At 27.1% G+C, this 17,707-nt stretch overlaps 2 protein-coding genes across 2 annotated transcripts; one reads left to right on the top strand and one right to left on the bottom strand.

Moving 5' to 3' along the window:
- The first annotated feature begins 2,146 nt into the window (after window positions 1-2,146).
- LOC145840396 (uncharacterized) lies at window positions 2,147-15,948 on the top strand. The gene is made up of 10 exons (XM_082947648.1): window positions 2,147-2,298; window positions 2,531-2,633; window positions 4,904-4,956; window positions 5,306-5,406; window positions 5,611-5,782; window positions 9,390-9,516; window positions 9,902-10,108; window positions 10,180-10,366; window positions 10,853-10,972; window positions 15,857-15,948. Exons 1-10 carry the CDS (start codon window positions 2,147-2,149, stop codon window positions 15,946-15,948), a joined length of 1,314 nt encoding a protein of 437 aa, XP_082803774.1.
- Window positions 15,949-16,668: 720 nt separating this feature from the next.
- LOC145840386 (kelch-like protein 35) lies at window positions 16,669-17,368 on the bottom strand. Its single transcript, XM_082947636.1, has 2 exons — window positions 16,856-17,368; window positions 16,669-16,746 (listed from the first exon to the last, which is right to left on the bottom strand). The coding sequence occupies exons 1-2, from the start codon at window positions 17,366-17,368 to the stop codon at window positions 16,669-16,671; spliced, it is 591 nt and encodes a 196-aa protein (XP_082803762.1).
- Window positions 17,369-17,707: the final 339 nt, after the last annotated feature.

The following is a 17,707-nucleotide window of genomic DNA, read 5'->3' as shown; positions in this document are numbered from 1 at the left end:
AGCATTCTTTCAGTTATTGTTTGACATCAGTGCTTACTTCATTTTTACGTTAAACGATAAAAATAGTATATGTCATTATAAATACAATGTTTAGTTAATAAACTAGACTATTTTTATTAAACTATTTTAATGTTTATGCTATATTTAACATTTTTTTCTTTTTATATGATTATAAATAAACAATCACAATGGTTGGAAGTCTTGACGTCACAATCAACACTACTCCCGTTCTCTCTTCATCTATTCTTTTTTCTTCTGTTGCCTATATATATCCACTGAAACGCTTGCTATAACTATTTCAAACTGTTTAGTTGGAAAGTAAAATGAAAACCATACATTTTCTTCTATTGTTGGTATCGCTTTTATGTGTGAAAGCAGAACTTAAAGTTAACAACATTGTGTTACCTATTTGTACTGCAAATGAGACTAATCTTCTTTTACGCAAAATCCCAGAAGATAAAAACTCTAAACGTAACCCGATTGAGTTTGGTTTGAAAACACCCAAAGCTCATGGAGAAGTTATAGCCCTCGCATGCTGTCTTGAAACTTCTGTACACAAATGTTCAAAATTCTTTTTTGGTCAAAAAGAATGTGTCAGGCTTCAAACATTCAGAACCACCGTTGACAGTGAGTCATGCAAACGTGCGGCAAGTTTCAAACGTAGCAAAGAAGGAAATTTAGTCGCAGTGAGTAATTCGACATTTGCCACGACGAACAGATTTAAGCCAACGTTTCGGTGGCTAGCGAAGTTAAAGATTAAGACGGTTAACTTTCATTTAGCATATTTTAAAATTGTTAAAAATAGCACCATGAAGAAACAATTTCAGCTTTCGTTTGAAGAACTCAGTTGTCACAACAAATCTTGTTTAGCTAGCAAATGGAGATTTGCATGTTTACTCAATACTCTTGAACGTGAGAAAACACTACAAATCGCTGATACGTCATTTTTCCACGAGGATCACGATGTAGATAAGACCTTGCTAACATTTACAACCATTCAGTGGAAATTCCTTGTTGTTTTTGCATCCGGTTGGTTCATTACAACTGTGATATTCATAGCAAGCACCACTCGTTTTGTCTTGATGAGAAGTGGAAAGAAGGAAGATTTGGCTGCAGAACTTTAAAACTGATTCAAGTTGCTGAGTACAAACAAATTGTATAACATTTAGGGTTTGTATATACTTAACAAATTTTTTAACTAAGTTTAAATTTTTTTTTATTTTCTATTACTTTTTTCAAGTGATTAGTATGTACCATTCATTTTTTATTGTATATGTAAAAAAAAAAAGAAAAACAATTATAATACTTTAAAAATAAAATAGAAATTATACACGAAAAGTAAATTTTTATGTGTGTTGTTACAAGTATTAGTTTTACATTGTTAACTGCTACTTTAAATTTGCAATGTCAAGTTTTAAATAAGTGCATGCTTTACAATACTAACATGTTATTGGTACGTTTTTAACAGAAGGAACCGTAAGCTTTAAGATTTCACTCCTTCGTGTTTTTAATTTTTCATGCTTATAGCTTTATTTTTTTTTCAAAACAATTTTTTTTAGCTTACATTACAAGTAAACACTACATCAACGTTATTTTAAGCTTTATGCTTTGTGTATTAAACTTGTTTAGTATTTGCATGTAATCGAATTTCGTGGTATAAGTGATAATAACATCCTTAAAATTTCCATACTCTCATTTAATTCAAAAAAAAATGACTGGAGTGGGGGAAGGGGAGCGCTCGGGAAATGCGTTATTGAAATCCCTAAGCCTCCACAGTCATTTCTTCTTCGGGCTAGACGGAGTGTAGCAGTCTAACAGACATGCTCTGTTATAAATTGAGAGAATTGGGAAAAAGGGGTTGTTAAAGCACTATATATACTACGCATGAACGATAACGTTACTTTTTATCGCATGCGCTTCTTGATCGCATAGACGATATAGAACAAAAGTCAGTGTTTTACTTTTTGCTAGTTTTAGTCTTATATTATACTTGTGTTCATTTACTTACGATTAAAAAGCATTATTGGTGTATTATATTTTACGTTGTGAGTTCTTTTAATAAATAATTGTGTTATACATTTTTGTTGTTTTAGCTTATACTACTTGACCATTTATTCGCGGTATATTAATCGATAAGTAGCGCGACATGAATTCAAAACAAGTTGCCAAGAAATTGGCCAAAATGACAACTCGCTCTGAGTCAGCCAACGCGCCTGATCCCGTTGTTAGCGAAACAGAGAAGTCTCGACCGCCGGCTCCGTCTAGGGAAAGTACCGAAGAGCCGAGCGATCGTCACAAGTGAATTAAATATAAATAAAAAAAGTATTATAAGTCAGTTTCAATGGACCATTACGGTTTATTAAACATTTTTAACAAAAGTATAAAAGCTTATTAAGCCTTTAATGAAGAAGAATAACTAACTTTTTATTAAGAATTATATTAATTCTTTATCTGCAATAAAAATCTTGCATTTGAAAAGAGTAAATGTGAAATATAAGACGAGCTATAAGCATTGAAAAACTTTATTTAGGAGTTATTGCAAGAAACGGAAAAAAAGCAAATCGCTTAAGTCAGTTCCAACAAAGCACATGATTATCTTCAGTACCTACAGACTGATTGAAGAAAAAGTTAAGGCAAGTTATAAAGTAGCAAAATTAGTTAATTAAAAGAAGATACCGTTTAGAATTTTAATTTTCTTAAAGAATTTATGTTGACGGTAGTATAAAATTTTTGTTTATTTCTTTACTGACAACAAAATTCGTGTTTAAGAAATACCTTAAGATTATAAAGCAGCATAAATCAAATTAGGACTTTAATCAATCTGTTAAGATGAGAGCACTGATAAAACATATATTGTTATCTGAGAATTTTTCTTTGAGTTGTTTTTACTAATTTTGAAATTTTAGAAGAATTTCTAGGTTTAGTTCCAATGCAAAGCACAGCAATAGGTAAATAGATTTTATAAGCAATGGTGAAATGCACCAATAAAAAGTTTGTGAAAGTACAAATTTTTTCTTCTGTTTTCAGTATAAAATTAAACTAAAGGTAAAAAAGATCTTTTAAACTTAATATCAATTTTAAAAAGATGCTCTTAAGCTACTTTAAATGTGGTTTTTAATAAAAATATTTATATGGTAAATTTTTGTTTCATATCAACATTTCATTACTTTACATGTAAAAATTGTTTGAAATTCGAGGTTTTTCAAAAGTTCTCAAACTCAAACTTTTTCAGATTATTTAAGTATAAATTTTCACATTCCAAGATTAACCGGGACTCAAGTTTTTTGGCAACACTGAATATTCACACTTATATACAGTAGTATAAAAAGTAATTCAAATTGTATCACCTGCAAGATTTAAAATTTAACATATATTATAATTCAACCCAACACTGTGTATTGACCAAAACATACATCATAAATTTAATTTGCCACTCTTTAAAGAAAAAAAAAGCCAGCCTTAGTGACAAAAAACTAGCCTGATATTTTCGTATACAAAAAGCAATTCAAGTAAATAACTGAAAAAAGATTAAATTGGTCTGAGATTTAAAATCTTCAAATGGTCATAGTCTGAGTTTGTAGCAATGTTTAGTTATTTATTTAAATGAATTTGAACTTATTTGATTCACAATGTACAAACTTAATAAATTTACCATCCTTGAATCTAGCTTGTATTAAATTGGTAGTTTCAAAAAACAGCAATTGTTTATATTAGTATGCAATGCACAACAATTAACTTCATTTGCCTAAAAATAAATTGTGTTTTGTTTGGAAAATAAAATGTGTTTTGTTTGAAAAATAAAAATGTGTACATAACAAAAACTATTTTAATTTATGTCATATATATTGTTTTAAATGTTTCTGAACACACTTAGAAATTACGTTTAGATACAATAATGTTAGACATTTATGCATAAACTAAACTTAATCTAACTTAAGCAGTAAATAAAAAGTGGTTTAAAATATGAGCATCTTTGTACACTTGTGTGTATTAGAATTAATTTTAAGTGAAAAAAACTACTAAAAAATCGAAACGCGTTAAAAGAAAAATCAAATAAACCTTATTTCTTATTATTATTTTATATTAAATTTATTTGTGTACACTTAAATATAATATTTAGTAATAATACATCTATAAAAGAAACTTAGGTATAAAATACATTTAAAATGAATACCTAAACTGTAAAGAAAAGCTATTGAATTTAATTACTGTGCATTACTTTTGTGCAAAATGAAAAACATTTGCATTTGGTTTATTTACTAAGTAGCTATTATATAACTGACTTATTAAATCTAAGCACTCTTTACACTCTTTTTTCAAATAATTACTTGCTGTTGTAAGAAGAAAGCTATTATGAAAATGAGAAAATACCCTGTTAGAAAGTTAATCTGTTTTTTTCACACTTTTAAACTAATACAGTAAAAGCTTTTTATTATTTAAAAATTTTATACACTAACTTAAAACGAAATAAAACAAAACCAAATTACCATTAAAAGTTTAACTTAAAACATATTGTTGCTCAGCGGGCCACATTAACATGCTCGCGGGCCACAAAAATTTCTTTCGCGAGCCGCATTCCATTCAAAAAAAAAGAACGTGCTCGCGGGCCGCAGATTTACCCTTCGAGGGCCGCAATAGGCCCGCGGGCCGCAGTTTGCCGACCCCTGACTCTAAACCTTCTTTATGTATAAATAAAAACGTGTTCAAACAATTACATTAAAAAAACAAGCCTAATAAAAAAATCTATTAATAATTTAAAGTTTGAGAATTTAACAGTTTATATTTTCTTTAACTTACAATAGTAAAACACTGTTTTAAAACAAATTATACAGGGTATGTTAAGTGTATAAAATGTTCTTATGTTTATGAGTAATATGTAAAAAAGAATAACTTTCTTTTACAGGTAATCAGCCTTATCGGTGTCATAAATTCCTTTGAAGCTGACGTTGAAGAAATGTAAGTTTTTATATGCTTAAAAAATATATTACTTAATGATTATTTTAATTATTTTTTTTTAAAGATAAAATTAAAAAATAAATATTTTTCATGCTAACAGCAAGTCGGTGTTTATGTTTTCAGCGTTATAGCTTTAACTACTGTAACACCGTAAGGAGTTTGTTAAATTGAAAATATTTAGTAGTATGTTTACCATAATCTAATTATTATTAACATGAAATTATGCAGCATAAACAATATGTATATATGTTTTTGATAACCTTTTTGGCGTTTTTTTTAGTCTATGTATTAAAGCTTAGTTGTTGTTTATATGACAGCTCTTGCAATTAAAATAAAACTATTTTTTCAGTTACCTGCTTTCCCCGTTCATGGATAACGACTTAGACTGTTTTAAAAAGTGTGAGCTAGGTATGGAGTGGATTTCTGTTTTAATGTACCAATTAATTAGAGGTAAGTTTATTTTTGTGTAATAATTCTATATTGTGTGTAAATAAACTTGTATTAAAAAACGTAGTTTAAAATACAACTAACAATTATAAAAAACATTTTCGCATTATTTTTAAAATAAAGTATTATCAATACATTACTGCAATTAAACATGTACTACTTAAAACTAATGTTATATAAAAAACAACTTTATGTTTCAATACATAGGGTTAAAGTACATTCATGGAGCAAAAATAGTGCACCGTGATCTAAAGAGCGCAAATATTCTGGTGAATAACAACGGCTTGTTGAGAATATGCGATTTCGGCAACGCAAAAAGCTACACAGATGATATTGCTGGTATCAAAAAATGTTATGATGTTGTCACTCCAGTGTATAGGTTTAATATATTTCTTGTATTTTCTAACTATTTTCAAATAATAGTTATGTTAACTTTTTTGACACAAAACACTAAGTAAAATTGATAGTTATAATAAACAATGTGTTTCAATAAACAACATATTAGTATTCCATAAAAAAATGCATCAAAATAAGTAAATTCTATTTGAATAAAGTTTTTGTAGTGAAATAATTAAATGTCCTTGGGAGCTGAGGCCAAGGCCTATATTGAGAGTTCTAAAATAGGAAAACTAATGAAGAAAAGTTAATTGCCTTTGGATGTAAAAAAAAACAATGAATTTAATATAAACCAAGCCGATGCTTGTAGATTGAAAAGTGATTATAAAGATAAAAGTAAGAACATTGAGAAGAGTTCGTTAAAATTCAGAAAGTTGACAAAGTTTTATGTGCAGTATGAAAGTTACTTCCTTGAATAGAAATAATTACTGAGCTACAATTAAGTTTTTTGGAATTTAAAACAGAGTTTAGTTCTAAATTATAAGATTTGAATCAATTTTTTTTCTACTCATACTGATGCAATAGAAACAATGTAACCAACAGACTTTTTTATCAATATCAATACCAAATTAAGTGTAGCTGCCAGGAAAATTGAAGCAGAAAATGAAAAAAAGTTAGAAGAAAAAAAAAACATTATATATAATTGTATTTAACATGCCTGAGTGTAGAAAGTCAACTACTAGTTTTCTTGAAAGCTCTAAAATGACTTTAAAACTATCCAACAAGTTCCAGGAGAAAAAATTAATAAATTAATATCTTGTGGGTAAGATCACAAAAGACAAAAATAATGTCTTGATAGATCGATCATAGTCAAACTTAATAATGTAGCCTCTGATCAAAAACTGTTAAAACTGAGAAATATGAAAGCTTTGAATAATGGAAGGAAAAAAAACTGTATCAACTCTGATAAAACCATCTTAGAACTTGAATCATTCAGAATATAAAAAAAAGAAGTTAAAGTAAGGGAAGACATAGCAGACCAGAATAATTTAAATGTAAATACATAATCAGGAACAAATAAAATCGTTGAATCAAAATGACAGCCGTTTTATTTTAACTTACAGGAACTCTGGGATTAGTAGCAAAAACTGATAGTTAACAGTTTATAAAACTTCTAAAGATTTATAATTTTCTGATAAATTTATTATTAATCATAAAAAGTTTGTTTTAATAGATATAACAATTCAAAACAGTAGAAAACTAACAATCGAATACACTAACATAAGATCTGTATTGATCATGGTTGAATTTTTATAAAATTAATTTTGCATGAATGTTATTGATATATTTTTCTTACTGAAACACTGACCTTCTAACTATAAAATAATCCGTAACGATAGGACAAGTAGGGTTAAAGGTGTTGCTGTCCTATACAGAAACTCCCTTAAAGTATTTGAAGTTAAAAAATATTTAATTTTATTTACAACACACATTTTATAAACGTATAAAAAAGTTATAGTAACATAAATTCTAAGTTTAAATTAAGTATTTCATTACCCCTTTTAAACGACAATGAAAATTGTGACAGTAACCTAAGATTTTGAAACAGTCTCACTTTTTAACAGAAGTTTTCAAAAGATAATTAAAAGAGATGATAGCCACCAAAGTATTGAACTAGCTCAAAAAAGTATAAAGTTTTTTATAACTTATGAAGGCAATAAAAAATCAATTAAACACCTAAAAACAAAATCATTAAGACCCTAGAAAGTACCCCGCCCTATTTTATTTAGTATGCAGTTCCATAAGTAATTTTTCAGCTTTTATTAGTTTTCAGTTGCTCTATACAATTAGCTTAAGTGAAAAAACAAAGAAAAATGTTTTTTGTCATTCCAGTCTATTAGAAAGGTAACAAACACAACGCGTTAAAATTCAAGCAAGTATTTGGCTGTTGACTTTTTTCGAACTTTTCAACAAATTATATCTATAAAAATTTCAAATCATATACTTAAATATAATTTATTATCTAATAGGCAATTTGGTTTTGTTTCTAAACGCTTGTTGAAAGTTGAATGTTAACATGCTAACATTTATGGATATGTCCTTATCCCAAAAACAAAATATATCAAAGCAGTTTACACTGGTATTAAAAAAGCTTTTGATTCAGTATCACACAAACGATTATTAAATATATTTAGTCAGTACTGACTACATGAATCCGTAGTGAAGTGTTTCAACAAATTTTTAAGCGGGAGATTACAAAGAGTTGCCATTAACTACACGCTGTCAAACCCTTCGGCGAAATACAGTTGATTACTACAAGGTGGTTTAATTGGTCCCCTTATTTTAGTTTACATTAACGATATTAATTCAAAAATTGATTTTATAAGTGATATGAGTTAATTTGCAGATGATAAATAAATATTTAATGAGTCAAGTATCTTATTAAAATTTGATCTAGATAATATCTACAAATGGCTAAAAAAAAAAAGAAAACTCAATCTAAATCCTAACAAATGCAAACGTCTAAAAATAAACAAAATAAACTGTTTGACCCGACTGATCTATTAAACATACAACCAGTTAAAGCATTTAAGCAATTAGGAATAATAACAAAAATTTAAAAAGGAATGAACACATAAATTGTTTATAAAAAGTTGCACAAGCATTAATTTATCAAATATAAAAGTTTTAAAACTAATTCAATTTTAAAACTAGTTCTAAACCTACTATTTTGAAAAAACTATTTAAAATATACGTTTGTATTAAAGTTGAACCAATACACAAATTTGGTTACTCTACTTTAAAAAGACAGTAATATAATTAAGTATGTGCAAGGAAATTTTACGCGTTTTACATGTTATCGTTGAATGATATCCAATACATCATATATTGATAAATTAGTTAAACTTGATCTCGGGAATATTAAACATTGGATTTGGTTTAATTACGCTTCTTTAAATTATGAATGGCAAATATAAGATATTTTCGATAGTAAATATAATTTTTTCCGATAAGAAACTTTAGTTAAGAAGAAATAACAAAAAGTAAAATGTTAACATAAATTAACAATCAGTGGCAAAATTCATTATTACACAGAGAAAAAGTTGTATGAAACAAGTTACCAGAGGATGTGGTATCGTGTGGGTGGGTGGAACATCTTCGCTTAAAACTAAAAAGATTTAATTTAAATACTTTTAATATCAGTAAATTTCTGCTAAAAGCAATAGAGAAAAATACATAAACAAATTTTTTTTAGATATATATCTTGTCTAAACTACTTACTAATTACTTATTTTTCTATTTGTAATATCCATTGTTTTAATTTTGCTATGCTTCCCCCCTAACAGACTATTATTTTACCTTTATGGGTTTTCTACAAATGTGTTCGTATGTATTGTACTATGTTATCGTCTTTTTTATCAAGAAATTAAGTTTAAACTTGTTAATGAGTTTCTTAAAATTTTAACTTTGTTTAATTTTTTGTTTAATATAAATGTATTAGATTTTAATTTTGTTTTTCTTCTTGTTTGTACTGTTTAGGTGGCTCAGGTTTTGATGCCTGCGTTCAACATTGCATTATAACAATATAATAATATTTGTAAGTAACTTTATATCTACTCTCTAAATTCTAAAAATGATAAATTAAACAGGGCACCAGAGCTTGTTTACGGTGTGGAGAGCTACTCAACTGAAGTGGACGTTTGGAGCGCGGGATGTATATTTGCTGAACTACTCACGCAAAAGCATATTTTTCTTTGCAATTCATACCCAAAGCTGGTTAGTTATTACAACAAAAAAAGTATGTTTTACCAGCAATATGGTTTTATTTAAAATATTTTTTTCGTTCAAATCGTTTTCAAAACAAGTTATTTTGTTGGTTATTTTATTAAGCTTTGTCGATCATTTTTTAGTTGAAATCACATAATATATCTTCTTACTTAATGTTAAGTAAATTCTATAAATGTAAAGTTATAAAATCACTGTACTATGATTTAAAAAATTATTTATCACATATATTTTCAAACAAACACTTAACGATTTATTTATATACTGTTTGTTCAAAAGTCTAATTTATAACTATTTATTCTAAAGGCTTTGCATTGAATTAATATTTTAAAGAGTGAATGTTGTATACTTTATTTTAAAAATTTAACATTTTAAGGTTGAAAAGCAGCACAGGTTGTTAACCGCTTCAAAACATAGAAAGTGGATTCAAAAAAGTCTTAGACGTTTGTCTGATTCTCAAAAACTAGATTATTTTAAATATTACGGCTGGATTGAAGACAGAAGTCCCCAAGAGTTCTTTAAGGGAATCACGGATAACGTTCTTGCTCAATCATTGATTTCTGGACTGCTTGTGTGGGATCCTGTAAGTTTTAAAGCTAATTAGTTTTTGAAGAATGTAATCAAAAACGAATGAATAAAATAATGTTTTTTTAGAAAAAGCGATTTGACTGCAGTAAAGCATTGGAAGAGGGATTTTTAAACTACGGAAGGAAATATTTCCACGAAAATATTTGTCATCATAGCCCATTTTACTGCACTTATGGTGATTTCGAGCCTCTGCCAAACTTTCATTTTGTTGATGACTATGAAAAACATCTTCAAAATGTGAATATTATAAAAAGTTTTTTTTTTTTTAACTTTTAGAGTTTACAACTGTAAGCTTCTTATATTTTTTAATCAAGCACTGTATATTTTAAAATTAAGTTATTTAACATGTAGGTTATATATAAGTAAAAAAGTATCGTCGAAAATTTGTATGAAAATGTATAAACGTTGTAATCAAAGTATTAAGCACACTACAAATATATATTTTTTTAAGTACTGACAAATTGAATTTGAGGCTTCAAAAAGTCCTAATTTGAATAAAATAAAAGAACTTAGTTATTAAGTAGTTTATATATTTTTATAATTGTTGTTAGTTTACTGAAATATACTGCGTCGAATAAGTACGCAATACTTTAGTTTGACTTGCTATGTCAATCGACATTAATTACCGTATATTTACATTTGTGCACTGCTTATTTTTTGATTTATTATTTTGTAACGTACAATTTACAATTTTTATTGTCGAATTTAAAAATCTATAATTTAATATTCAAATACGCAGAACATTTGTTTGATTATGCGCAAAACTGGCAACTTTGCAATAGCTCCTACTTGGATATAAACCAGGAGTCTCCTTTCTACGAAGAGTTTGTTCTGTCTTCTGTTGGGACCGTTGAAAGAAGTCAGTTAAAGAAAAAAGAAGAAGCACTTTACAATATAGAAAAATACAAAGAAAAACACAAAATAAGACCATTAGAAAATAAAGGACTATTGAAAGAAGTAAGGAACGGTGATACTTTGGATAAAGAAGATATAAATTCCGATTTTAAATGTTATAAAAAAATTAGTCATGAACTACATGCTTTTAATGAATGAACGTATTAAGTCGTAAAACTCGCCTTATTAGAGATTGTTTTAATTTAGTTTTTTTATTTTTAGTTTACTCGATTTCTCTTTAATTTCTACACTTATAATAAATTATTTACGTACCATATAATTTTTATTTAAAAACATATTGTTTATTAACTTAATTAAACGCATATTTAAATTTATATGCAACCATTGTTAGTAACTAAGTTTTTTATGAACTTTTATCGTTAAAAAACTGTAGTGTATAGATAAATAATAACACGGTATAACTAGTATGAAGTACGAAGTCACTAACATTCATGCTATCTAAGCTATTTAATCTTCAAATTTAAATAAAGTTAACATTATATCATACTACGTAATAAAGTTATCCTAAACTACGGGTCTTTTGGTAGTACAATAAAATTTCGATAATTAAAACAACACAATATTTGTTAAATTTAGTTTTTTACTATAAAAGAATTAGTTCTATTTATTATTCAAACTCCTGGTATAGTAGTAAGTAAACTATGGAAAAGTCAAACGAGGATAAATATTAAAACACTAAACCCTTGAACTACGTAGCTTAAGCCGATTTCAAAATGTTTCTTTGGTTCATAACTATTTTCCTGCATAGATTAATCAAATAAAGTTTTGTTAAACTCTATACAAAAACAAAAAAAAATTGGTAAACATGAAATTTTACAATTTAATAAACTTTCAATATCTAGTAGCATAAATACACTTAAGCATAGTTAATTATCTTGACATTAATGTCTTAACTATAACTTTAGTGTCCTTTACGCAAATTAATGCTCATGAAAATTATAACTAATCAGAATACTGATCCAACAGATATTGTATTACCAACGGCTTCCTTAATTCTACTTTTATTGAAGATTTTAATTAAATTAATTAAAAGACCTTGTGGGTCCTACATGTTTATAAAAATTTTATTAAACGATATAAAAGACAAGTATGTTAACAAAACTGATTTAATTGCGTACGATATTTAAAAAAAAGTTTTTTCACAGATAACTTTTAAAATTTAAAGAAAGTTTGTTTAAAAATGCTAAAGTTCAAAAACCTTTTTAGTTTTTTTTTGTTTAAACGTCATAAGTTTTGTTGAACTATAGACTGCGAAACTAATGTTTTTTTAAATTTATTTTGATAAGTATAAAAATTAAGTTGTAAAACAGTAATAAAAACGAAGTTTGCAAAACAACTAATACAACTATAAATATTACTATAAACTGAAATTAAAATTTTTTAATCAAATTTGCTGTATTCAGATGATATATCCTAATATAACTAGTATTCATTTGAACACATATCTAGTTCATTTTGCTTGCATGAAAACTAAAATATTTTTAATCAATAGATTTTTAACATTAAACTTATAAAAAGTTTATTTTAATAAACGGCATAATATAAATATCTAAAAAGTCAGAACACTAGTTGATTTTACTAAGACCGGAAAAATAAGTCAAAAAAATCAGTATTTAAATTTGCTGTAATGCTCTTTAGAATATACTAACTTGTCCTATAAATCACTGCTATAGATGTTACTGTAAATCATTAAAAGATCTTTACAAGACTTCATTCCAAATTCTCATATTAAAATCTTAGTATTTATATTCAAATAGTGTTGGTGTTTTATATTAACTTTGTGTTTTTAATTTTTTGTACTAGTATAGTTTTCTTTTAAACAATTAATTTAATTGAATTTGTCGTTATGATTAAATAATATTTTTCATTTCTTATAACTTCTAATTCTAAATTCATTAATAAAAGTTTTTATACATCATTTTTAACTTATTTCCACCTTAATATCTGAAATTTAACAGCAAAACTTAGTTGTACTAAACAAATGTTACTGAACACATATGTAAGTAAATGTTTGAAAATACTTTTAATTTTAAATTTATACAAAAATAAAAAAGTATTTACGATACAAATAGTTATGCCATAAAACATTTTCAAAATATTGTCTTAGCTAAACCGGTCATTGTACTAACGTTCCTCCCTACAACAAAATAGTTTTAATGAATTCTTATCGACCTTATGATAAAGAGCTTTAATATAATATAAATGGTATACTAAAATATAGTACTTGAATAGATGTAATTAGTAGATACAGTATAATTGGTAATTTATATTATTGTAGTTGTTAGTATTTGTACATGTTAAAAGCTTTAAAATAAGTGTTTTTATTAGTGTGCTTTACTGCGGAGTCCAAGAAATAGCTTTGAGACGGCATAAATAAATTTAAAGATTCTTTAAGTCCTAATGGCTTGAGATCTTTGCTTAAGTTTGCTAGCAAACTTGACACAGATCTTAAAACGCATTTTAAACAAGTAAAGCATTGTTAGGAGTGTTTCCAATAATACAACATTTAATTTTGTCATTTGCCTTTGAAGTTTACAGGAAGGAAGCTTTATCTCAATTTACGGCAGGCACACTTTATAGCAGTAATTGCGGACGAAGCAACATATGTGAGCGTGCAAAATCAATTGTCTATAGTGATAAGATATACCAACAATGACAGTGACGATGAGAGGTTTTGTGATTTCTTAGCTAAAAAGAGTAAATGCAGAATTTATTTCAGAAGTTATTTTAAATGAGCTAAGGAAAATCATGCAGAGTGACAAGTAAACAACTTATCAGACTTATAACGGTGCTTCGGTCATGAAAGGAAGAATAGAAGGGGTTCATGTGAAAGTAAGGGAAACATATGAAAACGCTTATTACGTACATTTTGCTGCTCATCAGCTAAAATTAGTGCTTTCGATGGCTGCTAGTTGCAACTTTTTTAGTTTTTCTTTTTAGTTGAGGCAGAACTTTTTTTGCTAAATCAAATCAAATTCCTACTTTTTTTTCTAAGTAACCAGAAAAAAGACGCGTAGTTGAAGTGAAATTTCTTTCTGGATCCAAAGCTATATATAATGATAAAATGATGATGATATAAATGATGAAAAGTTAAATCTTTTGGTTGAAAATTTTTTCTAAGCTTATGCCTGAAGTAGATGTTTTGTATAATGTAATGTAAAGCAAAATTTAACTTAGCAAAAAGTTGAACAACGTGTGAAAAATTTTCAAGATGCTTTTAATAGAGCTCGTAATTCTAGTGCTACATATAATGGAAACATATGTCTCTCTTCTTCTGCTAAAGATATTTGTGACAGTGTAAGGGTAAATTTTTCCAAAAAGTTCAATTTTATAGGACATTTAAGAATATCCCAAATGTCTTACTTATGACCTTATCGAAGCAGTGAAAAACTTTTATCCTGGTGTAGATTGTAAAAATCTACAAACCGAATTAATGGTATTTACAATCAAAAAGAAATGCACATAGGAGGATAAATAGAAACTCTGCTGTACATAAAGAATAACAATATTTCTGATGATTTTAGTGAAACTATAAAATCTTTACAAATTCTAATGACTATACTTGTGTGTTCAACTGAAGTTGAAAGGATATTTTCATCTTTAAAGAGATTAAATAACGTGTTTACGAAATACCATTGGTCAGTCTACATTAAACTCCTTAAGTTTTATTTCTATTGGTAGAGACTTAATTAAAACTGTATTTGCTTAAACGAGGAAGTTTTGAGTTTATTTTTAATCAAAAAAGAAAAAAGGATGCATTTTCATTACAAAGGTAAAAAATAAGCATTTAAGTTTTTGTTTAGGACAAACTTAGGTTTTTCTTTGTAACTACTTAAGATTTTGATAATCATTACATGTTTCAGATATATATTTTTTATTATTATATATTTACATTTATATTAGATATTATTAGACCTCTAGTTTTATTTACAAATTCTACGCTTTGTCTGACTTAGAATACTTCTATTTTGTTATTATTATTAAATATATTTAGCTATTTTATATAAAAAATTCGCTTTAGAATTATTTTTCAGGTTAGTTGTGACAGAATATTTTTCAAACTATAAAAACTTTTGTATATTAATATTTCGTTAAAATATATTTTTTATGCTTTTTTTTTGTTCTTTAGATTCACTGCCATTAAGTCTTACGTTTGACACTTGCCATAAAACTATTTTTCTCTATGTCTTGTGTTATACATTTTACTTTTAATGTTTCTTTTTTCACAGTTTTTCATTTGTATTTAATTAAAAATTTTAAAAAGCAATAAGCTAAGTTCATCTTGGTTTAACTTTGGTTTAATTCAGATTTGATTTTCTAGAATTAATACCTAATTTACATTAAATAAACAAGCAATCTATTCTATTTATAAAATTTTACTAAAATATAATTTTGTGTAATATATAATGTGCAATGAGGTGCTAACATTTATGTTGTATTGTAAATTTTAGAAATTGGTATTTTTTGTAAATAAAACAGATATTGTCGTTTTATGAATATATTCATTTTTATATCTATTAATTTTACTGTAAGTAGTAAAAACCATTTTTATTGAGTAATTTTATATTTTTGCAAGTATAAGTAATTCTAAAGAAGTTTGAAATTTTTTTAATTGTATAATTTTGTAAAATATAGGTATTTTGTAGAACATTAACTTCGATCTTATTTCATTTAATTGATTTATTCCAATGATATCACTTACAAAAACGCTTTTTATAGCTAAATACAAAAGTCTTAAGTTAGGGGATTTTTAGATAAAAGTAAATTTCGAATCCCTGACAAAATACTATAATACACCACTGTTATTCATTATATCAAACGTTACAAGATCAAAACGGGTTAATAGGAGGAAGTCAACGGAGAGGCAAGCATACGGCTCAAGGAGTGCAGAAGGGAGAGATAAGAAGAAGCCGCATCTAACGCCAATGAAGTGAACAATTTAAAAACTTATCTCAGACTCTTATACAAAATTTAAATTTAGTGAATTTTAACTAAATAAACCAGCTGCATTTAATTCATATTATACAAGTGCACTGGTATATAATATTTAAATAATTTACATGCTTATACTAAACAAAAACTATACATATCATCTATTGTTCACTAGTGTATACAAACTTATAAGTTTGGCTTTGAACATGAAAAATTATTTTATTTAATACATTTTTTACCCTAAGACAAATTAATTCGTTTTCTTTTTGAAATTGTTGATCAAGTTACTAAACTACATATTTTTTATTAAAAATAAAACTATTTCACATAGTTTAAAGAAAGTTTTAGATTTCTTTTCATTTTAAAATACTCTTTCGACACAAAAAAAAACCATAACCTCAAGTTTATTACAAAACACAGAGCAAGCAAAAATAAACACGTAAAATAGCACAATAGTTTGCAAAACTAAGTAGATGAAAACGATTCCTGCGACTAATTTATTAACAGTAGGTTTTTTCATGGTTTCATATAATAGAAAAGTTTTTTATTAAGTTTAACTTTTGTGTAAACTATCTTTAAAGAATAATTGTTTTAAATCCAGAACTGTTTTGTAGAGTTATAACTGTTTTAATTAAAAGTCTAGTATAACAAGAATGTTTTGTTTCAAAGAATATTAATACCAAGGTATTTTTACAGTCGAAAAACCGTTCAGTTCCTTGGTAGCGTCAAACGGTTGTTCAGACCATTCTTTTTCTTCAACATCATAAAAAATGATTGAAGAGATTCCTGTGTAGAAAATCATAATTTTATTCTGAATTGAAACAACTTGATAGAAATGGTCATAGTTAAATTCTTGTTTAAAAACAACAAATTTTCTACTTATCGTGTCAAATACTTCGAAGTCGTTGCCATCTGTTCTAACAACATACAGTTTGTTTTTAACTGCTAAAAGTTTTTGATGACGTATACTTTTAACCAAGTTAGGCATTGACGTCCATTTGTCAGATATCACGTCATACGCTTCTACAGTATTCAAGGCTCTGTATCTAATGTCCTGACCTCCAGACACAATTATTTTTCCTTCAAATACAGCGCTAACTAATCCTTCTCTTGCCTCCTTCATTCTTGAGACTTCTTTCCATTTTTTGCTCGTAGTATTGAACTGCAAGCAGGAGTTGAGAGTTATCCACGAATCTAACATTAGCATACCACCGATCACAAAAATGCTGTCCATGTATGCGCAAGCTGTATAGCATCTACGATCATCCACCATACTAGCAAATTTAGTCCAGGTTTTTTTCCACGGTGAATATTTTTCTACAGAGGTTATAATATCTTGTTCATGATCAACTACATCTAGCAAGTAGACTTCGCCTTTTATGCAAACTGATTTAGAATAGTAAAGCATCTTATACAAAGTTGGAATAAATTTTATACTATTCAAGTTGTTTCTTTTGGTTTTGTTAACATCATTTGTTGCTTTAAAACAAGTTTCTTCAAAGCCACAGAAAATCAACGTGTGAAACTTTTCCTGGCTACAATATCTAGTTTTGTAGTATACGCTTTGTTTGTTTTTGAAAGAGTAATCCGTTCTTGCTACTATTTCTTTTAGTTCATGAGCGAATTCATTATTTTGAATGAATGATGAAGAACTATTTACAACACAGTTTAGAGCGCAATCCGAAAGTAAAGGAAGACGAACTGCTAGTAACAGTTGTTTTGCATACTTGCTGCGGTCTTTAACTTT

This window comes from Thalia democratica, chromosome 1, assembly GCF_965202585.1.
Source record: "Thalia democratica chromosome 1, ktThaDemo2.hap1.1, whole genome shotgun sequence".
In the NCBI taxonomy this organism is placed as follows: domain Eukaryota; kingdom Metazoa; phylum Chordata; class Thaliacea; order Salpida; family Salpidae; genus Thalia; species Thalia democratica.
The sequence above is the reverse complement of the archived record's forward strand: the minus strand, read 5'-3'. Positions and strand labels throughout refer to the sequence as shown.

What these genes read in the sequence shown, in the direction of transcription:
- LOC145840396 (XM_082947648.1), top strand. Translation starts at nt 2,147, where the DNA reads ATGAATTCAAAACAAGTTGCCAAGAAATTGGCCAAAATGACAACTCGC. An exon ending in TGATTGAAGAAAAAGTTAAG is followed by an intron (nt 2,634 to 4,903) that starts GCAAGTTATAAA and finishes TTTCTTTTACAG; the next exon opens with GTAATCAGCCTTATCGGTGT. An exon ending in GCAATTCATACCCAAAGCTG is followed by an intron (nt 9,517 to 9,901) that starts GTTAGTTATTAC and finishes TAACATTTTAAG; the next exon opens with GTTGAAAAGCAGCACAGGTT.
- LOC145840386 (XM_082947636.1), bottom strand. Translation starts at nt 17,368, where the DNA reads ATGCTTTACTATTCTAAATCAGTTTGCATAAAAGGCGAAGTCTACTTG. An exon ending in CAGATGGCAACGACTTCGAA is followed by an intron (nt 16,747 to 16,855) that starts GTATTTGACACG and finishes TTTTCTACACAG; the next exon opens with GAATCTCTTCAATCATTTTT.